General features: G+C 32.1%; 1 protein-coding gene across 1 annotated transcript in view; it reads left to right on the top strand.

Moving 5' to 3' along the window:
* Window positions 1–633: 633 nt before the first annotated feature.
* Window positions 634–8849, top strand: part of LOC125825135 (coiled-coil domain-containing protein SCD2-like) — a 40596-nt gene continuing 32380 nt past the window's right edge. The window contains exons 1-8 of the mRNA XM_049504472.1: window positions 634–840; window positions 917–1018; window positions 1098–1543; window positions 1606–1681; window positions 1800–1841; window positions 1917–1979; window positions 2185–2234; window positions 2449–2476. Of these exons, the coding sequence (XP_049360429.1) occupies window positions 634–840; window positions 917–1018; window positions 1098–1543; window positions 1606–1681; window positions 1800–1841; window positions 1917–1979; window positions 2185–2234; window positions 2449–2476 (1014 nt within the window). The remainder of the gene's footprint in view (window positions 841–916; window positions 1019–1097; window positions 1544–1605; window positions 1682–1799; window positions 1842–1916; window positions 1980–2184; window positions 2235–2448; window positions 2477–8849) is intronic.

The following is an 8849-nucleotide window of genomic DNA, read 5'->3' as shown; positions in this document are numbered from 1 at the left end:
ATTAGTTATATATGGCTCTATTGTGTATTAAAGTGTGCATTGTTAATTCCATGAATTTCTAGGTATTAGCAATGCAATGGTTTTAATGTCTGCATTAACATGATAAAAGACACAATTGCCTCTCAAATCATTTTACATCTTTTCCACCATAATAGTGTGGAGCATATCTTTGTAAATAATTTATTTTATGCAATGCATGCTATTTTTAATGCGTCAAACCAAACAATGCATTAAAATAATCTATATATAATTAATGCAAACATTGCTAATAGAAGCATTATTAATACAGTCTATTTAGTATTATTCTTATACAGTCTACCAAACGATCCCTTATATTTTTTATTTTTCAAATTTGGGTGTAAAGAAAGGAAAAATAGAGAATGGAATATAAAATTGAGATATAAATAAGTGGAAATAAATGAGGCATTAATTATGGTTAAATAAGCTATGTTTTGACTTGTTATACGGGATTTTTAGCAGTGCTTGTTACCATAGCAAAATTCGCATCTTAGATTTCAACTTATTCCCCCCGCATGCAATGTGGTAACTCTGATCTCATCTGCAAAATTTTAATTTTGATTCAACTTGTTACCCCAAAAGCCAAAATCATATAATTGATTGATCAAATTTGAGATGCACGGGCACGCACGGTCAGGGTCAAATGCGGGACGTCGTCCGCAAAATGCAAAGGCAGCGGCACAGAGGCTGGCACAGGTAATGGCGTGTCAACAAGCGGATGATGATGATGAGGAAGATGAGCTGTATGAGTATAACCCTGTGGCTCCTTCAACTGCTATTGGGCTTGCTGGTGGAAGGCCCAATAGAAGAAGTACTCCGCTGGTAACAATCTTGTACATGCTTTATTTCTTTGACAAATTAAAGTAGCATCAGTTTTTGTTTGTTTGTTTTGTATTAGGCAGTTCGTACATCCATAGAACCACCACAGGCATCAACTACACGTCCAGCAATCCGACCCTCTACATCAACTGAGTCTTTGGATCAGCAGCCCTTGCAAAAGGTGAGTATTGTTATTTCATGTATTCAGGTTAGTAAAAACAGAAAGAAACAGAAAAGATGGTTTACTTGTTCTCTTTCAGACAGTTCGTACATCATTAGAGGCAAATGCATCAATTACACGTCCATCATCAATTCGGACAACGGTAGAACCAGCTACACGTCCAGTAGGAATCCGTCCATCTTCATCTTCAGAGTCATTGGACCAGCAGCCTTTGTCAGCTCACTCAACCACGCCTATTAGAACTTCTCAGCAACAACAATATTCTAATTCTGGGAGTAAGCTGACATTTCAATCTAAAAACACTTTGGAACAACCACCATCTGCTCGCGCACCTACTACACCTTTGGCTGGCAATCAAGTTTTGTCCTCTCAATCAAGTTATGTCCCGGAACAGCCTCTATCTGCTCGTTCTCTTGCAGCTAATCGCTCCGGTCAATTTGGAGGAAAGCCAATTCTTTCTAGTGTGCCTCTATCACTCAGGCCAGTTGCAACTGAGGCTCAACCTGAAGCTCGTAAAGATAAAAGGTAATCTTAATTAATTATATTCTGAATTTGTCATTTCTTTTATTTATTGGGTGATTGAGCAGGTTATCAGTTGATTTTGGTACTTTCAAGTATAAGGAGCCTCCCATTCAGCCATCTTCTTCTGCTCTACAGGATGAGGTTAGTCCATTACCATGCATAACTAAAAATCATGCAAATTAATTAACACAATAGGATATTGTTTAACTACAATAATATAATATTGATGCATGTGGATGAGATGTAATTCAAAATGCAGGTTGACATGCTTCAAGAAGAGAATGAAAGTTTACTGGAAAAGGTATCAACAACTTCCTTCTGATATATAGAATTAGTTTGTCATTTCAATTCATCACGTTCACGGGATGTGGATCAGCTTCGACTTGCAGAAGAGCGTTGCGAAGAAGCTGAGGCAAGGGCTAGACAGCTTGAACAGCAGGTTCATTTTTTTTCTCCTTTGCTTTCAGAAATCTATGTTATACAAGTTGAGGACATTACTTAATTCCACTGCTGGCCAACTCAGAATTTTATACGAGGTGTTCAGTTAAAAGTTATAAGTAAAGAGTTCGGAAAAATACAACTTATTGGTAACCGGAGCTCAAAATGAAGTCATTATGCCTACCATTTTTTGTCTTGCTTTTTAGGTTGCTAGTCTTGGGGAAGGTGTGTCAATGGAGGCTCGTCTTATAAGCAGGTAAATGCCAGATCATGAATTAGTAACTGCTTCCAATTTTCAAAAAAAATAAAATACCAATTCTCTCTGGAAGAGGGGTACATGTCAAGTATCGTCTTGGGATCATGTCTTCTTAGGACTATTCTGGATGTACAATTCAATTCATAGTACAAACAAACAATATTTTCTTCATTCTAAATTTTCATATTGTTTTTATATTTTTTTCTTTATACAGGAAAGAAGCAGCTCTACAACAAAGAGAGGTATGTATCATATATAGACACTTCGATGCATTCTTCCTTATTTTACTTATAACTTCATTGAGTTACTCTCTCAGTCACACAATAAATATCACTTAAGCTTCAAAAAAAAGTTGTTCCAAAATAAGTGCTAACTTAAAAATTCAAGACATGTTATAAAACTAAAGCAAAATAAGACAAGAAATTAGAAGATGAAAGTAATAGAAATAGGGAGACAAGAGATGAGAGTTTTTCTTATTATTCCAAGTCTTCAAGTGTATACAATATGAACCCTTATGCCTCTATTTATAGTGTAACATAGAGGCATACAAAAGGTTAGTCATAAACATGACATTAACATGAATATAATGGGGAGGTTATGGAAGTGAAATGTTACAAGAATAATGGTTATAAAGGTGGAGGTTATGGTTATCTTCATAATGGAGGAAAGTATGGAGAAACTTCTTGATGTAGTGGACATCCACAATATATTATTTTATAACACTCCCCCTTGGATGTCCATATATAATATGCCTCGTTAAAACCTTAATAGGAAAAAATCCTAGTGAAGGAAAAAGAGTACACATATCTTTTAATATGCTTTGAATGTTGCCTCGTTAAAAACCTTATCAGGAATACCCAATTGGGATAAAACCATGGTTAAGGAAAAGAGTACAACACATATTTTTCTCCCCCTGATAAAAACTTTACTTGATATCTCGGAGACGATGCATTGCAATCTTATATCACAACTTCTCAACTATTAATGTTGGCAATCCTTAGTGAATAAGTTTACAAGATATCACTTGAATGGGTCTTTGAACGTCTATATCACCATTTTGTTGAAGATCATGTGTGAAAAATACTTTTGGTGAAATATGCTTTGTCTGACCTCCTTTGATTGTATCCTCCCTTCAATTGAGCTATATATTATTTTCGTAGATGGTGGTTAGAATATCCTTTGCCAAAGGAAAATCACATGTTTTCTGAATATGATAGATCATGATTCCAACCATACACATTCCCGACTTACTTCATAGATCAATATTATTTCTGTATGATTTGAAGAAGTGGTTACCAATGTTTGTTTCTTTGAATGCAAAGATATTGTTGTGCCTCCATATGTAAACAAATAGCTCATTTGCGATCGAGTTTTATGCAGATCAAATAAATATTTTGTATCTACATAATCAAATCATTTCTAACTCAGATATTGATCATTTCAATTTTATACGTTGCTCGTCTTTTCTTCTCAAAAATAAATCACACATCTTCTATGTGTTGAGTCACTTTCTTTGTTAGTTTCTTGGCATAACTTGAATGATAATATGGCAATCCCCTCACATAACTTTTTATATGTATATCAAATAATCTTCTAGCATTTGCATAACTATCAATCTGTAAGTGCACCAATTGCACTAATACATGACATTTTAAATCATTTTCATGAGATCAAAAAGATTCTTTCTTTGTGTTAAGCAATCTCAAAACCATTGGGTACTCAATGGAATTGCTTTAAGGCATTTTAAATCCTTCAAGGATTTTCATATAACTTCATCGTCTAGTTAGACATAATAATCATTATGCATATTCAAGTATTTCATCTATTGCCAGACTGAAACAAGTCTCATTGCATCCACCATTGAAGAATATATCTCCATTTAATAATGTCAAGATTTTTGCGAAACCCTTTATGCCCCGAGGCACAAATCGCACTTTATATCTTACGGTTATACTTTCGCACAATGATTCATTTGTACCCCACTGACATATATTTTGATCCATGAACTATAAGTTCAAAAACATCACTTTTCTAAGTGAAATAAAATATACTTGAATAGTGCATTTTATTTGGCCAATCATTTATCTGTCCACATTATATGATAGATTTGAATTTAAGATCCTCGTACCACTTATAGCATTGAGTGCTACTTCATATCAAAGATACCGTCGACGGTCATTTGACTCGATTCCAATACGACATAACTTATCGAGATCTCTTCATTTTTCATCATTTTCAGGTACCTGAACCTTTGTCAAGGTTTTATGAAGTGTTATGTCATAGTGCTCTTTCAAAGCACTTACCTCATTATCATGACCATTTTGATAATTTGCTCATCTCCTTCCTCAAGGAGATTTACGTTTGAAATCGATTGGTCTATCACGCTTCTGGCGTACTATAGACTCTATCCTTCAAGGACTATTTATTGGAGCATTTGCAACTTAATTAAAATATTGGGTTAGCAAATACATTTGGCAAATTATTTGCAACATTTCGCAAATGAATTATCTCTTGAATTTCAAGTTCACATTTTTTTTAACGAGGATCTAGATAATTACCCCACGCATAATTTCAGCTGCTAAACATATCTCCCCCTAATGTTAGGAAATCTAACATTCACCCCAACCTCATTTGGGGATCCATCTTTGTGCGTGGTGGAGCAATAAAATCATACACACACATAAAATTTTTAGATGAAAATTATTTGGTTCCTGACCCTGAACCAATTGTGATGGAAGAACCTTGTTGGCTTGATGCATACACGTTAAATAAACTCATCTCATACCAAATTTTATTTGAGAGATTTGTTCTCATAATCATTGGTCTAGCTATAATTGGAGGCATACAATTTCTGCTAAACCAACCAACATTATCAACATAATTTTATAGTTTGAAACTGTGCTCTTAATTTAACAATTCAAGCAAACAACCTTACAAAAACCAATTTGTAAGCTGACACAAATGCACATGTGACCATACCATAGATGCATCTATTAAATCATAATAGTAAACGGTCCACATGGCAGGTGAACGGGCCCATATTCACCTTTCTATATGTTCCAAATAATTTCAGGGGATACAATCCCAACCTTAGTTGATACAATTATCATTTTGTCATGAGAACAAGCAACAAAAGAGAATCTTGAAGAATCTTTTATTTCTTCAAACATATAGCCACGTGAATTCTCAACTTCTTTTGCATCACTCTAAACTGAAATGACCAACCGGTTATGCCAACTGATATTTATTCTAGTAAACTTTTAGTTTACTTTTGCATGTGATTCCTCCATCATGCTCATATTTTTATTCAACAAACAAGAGAAAGGTGGGTAACCTTTTATGTAAATATTCATAACCGGCTTTGATTGTAGTAATCTGAAGATATTTAATCTTTCAATAATTTATAGTCTCAATATAATAATTTTCAATTCCTCCGAAACTTAAAAGTTTCTTTTGAGACTTACTACAATCTCAATATTCTGAACAATTTCATTTCGGGTAGTAACAAATCAGCTCTTTCAGAACTCTCAATTAATTTTGTGTACTACCATAAATTTCACAACACCATTTTTATGGTGACCATCTCCTTCAAGGAGAAAATTATTATTATTGTCATGGTTAAAATTATTACATGCAAGACTTATTTCTTGACAATCAATGAAAAATTTGTGTTGCCACACAACAACATTTATTTTGATCATGGCCACAACCTTTATAGAAAATATTTATTTCTTTCTTTTGTCCTCCAATAGTTTATAATAAAACATACCACAATATTTGTGTAGTACTCAAAGTATATGACCAAAATGACCATTTATGTCAAAATATTTCCTTTCAATCTCTCAAACCTCCCGTAGAGGTGAGATGTGACATTCATCCAACAATACATGAACATGTTCTTATCCATACGAACACAAGTCACATTTTCTTCAAGAAATGGACTATAACTATTTGTACATTCTCCATAAGTTTTTATTAGAAACTCATTGTCATGCTTTGGCATTATCAAATTTATGTGGCTCACCTCAACATCACTTTAAGAGGTCAAATGTACCAATTGTACTACCACTTTGTATTCCTTTATTTTGATAGAGGATTTACAAAACTTTTCAAATTGGGTTGCACCAACAACAATGTGCCCAATAACTTTTCATGCCACTTTGATGGATAAAAACTAGCTTTAACAATTACCTTCACATTTGAAGGACCATCTTAAGAAACAATGTGTCCAATAACCTTTTATACCACTTTAATGGACAAAAACTAGCTTTAACAATTACCTTCACATTTGAAGGACCATCTTAAGAAACAATGTGTCCAATAACCTTTTATACCACTTTAATGGACAAAATTATCTTTACATTTGAAGGAACATCTTAAGAACCCATAATGTTCTTCCTTTTAATTACCACAATGATGACCATTAACATTTTACCACACTCATATTCATACATTCAACCACTTGTCATTTTTCAGACATATTATGCACTGCTACCACATTCACATAAGAGAATGAAGCAAATTAATTGGGCAAATTTTATGACTTTCAGTCAAAAGTATACAACTTTATGTTAGTCACCATCATATCATCACTATAGTGCATTAGGACTTAAACCCAATGTCTTACCCATATAAAAACGTCTTTGGTCATAAATCAATGAGACTTAAATCCAACTTCTTATTATCATGGTGCACCGAGACTTTAACTCTGTGTCTTACCCACTTGGTGCGGTGAAACTTGAATTCACCGTCTTACCCTCAATCAATGTCTTGATAAACCAAATACGTTACTAAAAAAATAATTATCGAAAACCATAAATATAATTTGAAGTTGGCTTAAAGTACAAGAAAAATAAACAAAATCAATTAATTAGAACAACATGTTAGAATCATATAAAAGCCCCAAATTAAAATAAATTAAAACATTTTAATAATCCCTCTCAACATTGTTATGAAGATTATCATAATTTACTAACCATTTTAAAATAACCACAAAACAATCTTTGTTAGTACAAATAATATATAGGATATGAAGTATACCATGCAACCGAAAAATTACTAGGAAAATCACCTACCATTGATTCTTGACGGAGAATGAGCAACTCGTGCTGATAATGTGTTATAAAACTAAAGCAAAATAAGACAAGAAATTAGAAGATGAAAGTAATAGAAATAGGGAGACAAGAGATGAGAGCTTTTCTTATTATTCCAAGTCTTCAAGTGTATACAATATGAACCCTTATGCCTCTATTTATAGTGTAACATAGAGGAATACAAAAGGTTAGTCATAAACATGACATTAACATGAATATAATGGGGAGGTTATGGAAGTGAAATGTTACAAGAATAATGGTTATAAAGGTGGAGGTTATGGTTATCTTCATAATGGAGGAAAGTATGGAGTAACTTCTTGATGTAGTGGACATCCACAATATATTATTTTATAACAAGACAAAATTTATGCATGTTTTTTCAACTTTATATACCCTTATACTCTATTTTCTTAATAGTGTTCTATTTTCAAGAGACATTTAGTGAACATGGATAGTTTAGTAAACTACACATTATATTTATTAATTTCTTAACAAACGTGATTGTTGAAAAAGTGACATTTATTTTTGGCTAGAGGGATCAGTACTTCCTCATCCATTTCAATTTATGTCATACTGTTTGATTAAACATGAAATTTTAAGAATGAAATGAAGACTTTTAATTGTTTCACTAGTTCATATTAAGTAAAATATTGGATTTTTTTCATAGTTCAAAATAAGTGAATTTTTCGAAGTTCAATAGAATTGTTGAGACTTTTTTTCTTCATAGTTACCCTTTATTTAATGAGGTTCTTAATTACTTTACATTTTCTAGGACACTAATTTAGAAATAAACAAAATGATAGTAGTAGAAAGTAGTTTTTAATTTATGTCCTAAAATATTTTTTTAAACATGTGTCATACAACAATAATTCACTTAATATGAATAAAGAGAGTGGTATTAGAGTAATACTAAATGAACAGAAAATTTGGCCAGAAATTTAAAAAGTCAATAATATTTTTTTTATTTTAAAATAAACTAATATTTTTTCCATTTTTTAATTAAAAGGTATTAAATTTAAAAGGGTAAAAATGTTCAAAAAAATAAAATTAATAACATAGTGTGAAATATGTTATTTTACTGATCAAATTTTCTGGCCAAAAGAATTTTCCGTAGTATTAAACAGGAAAAAAATATTTGTGCCACAATAAATCTTAAATTTGACTCCTCCCCATTACATGTTCTCTCAACTTCTCAAATGTATACTTGGGTCAGTTAGATGAGTGATATTTGTCCAATTCAAATTTCAAAGATCCAGAGTACATTAACTTAAAAGTACCTTAACTACAAATTAATAAATGTTTTGAGAAAAGCAATCTTTTTTCTTTTTTTTTGTCATAAAAAAATATCACTTTATTATAATTAGAAACAATTTAACTTTAAAATATCTTTTTTACCCTTAATAAAATATTTTTCAGCCACACAAATATCTAAGGATTGTTTTAAACCACAAGTTTCAAAAGTCTTTCTTTTTTTCTTAAACGTCATGTCAAGTCAAATGGTGCCACATAAAATGAGAAGAAG

The sequence above is a fragment of the Solanum verrucosum genome, unplaced genomic scaffold, assembly GCF_900185275.1.
Source record: "Solanum verrucosum unplaced genomic scaffold, falcon-dt-bn FXZP01000206.1, whole genome shotgun sequence".
Classification (NCBI taxonomy): domain Eukaryota; kingdom Viridiplantae; phylum Streptophyta; class Magnoliopsida; order Solanales; family Solanaceae; genus Solanum; species Solanum verrucosum.
This window is presented reverse-complemented; position numbering and strand designations above follow the sequence as displayed.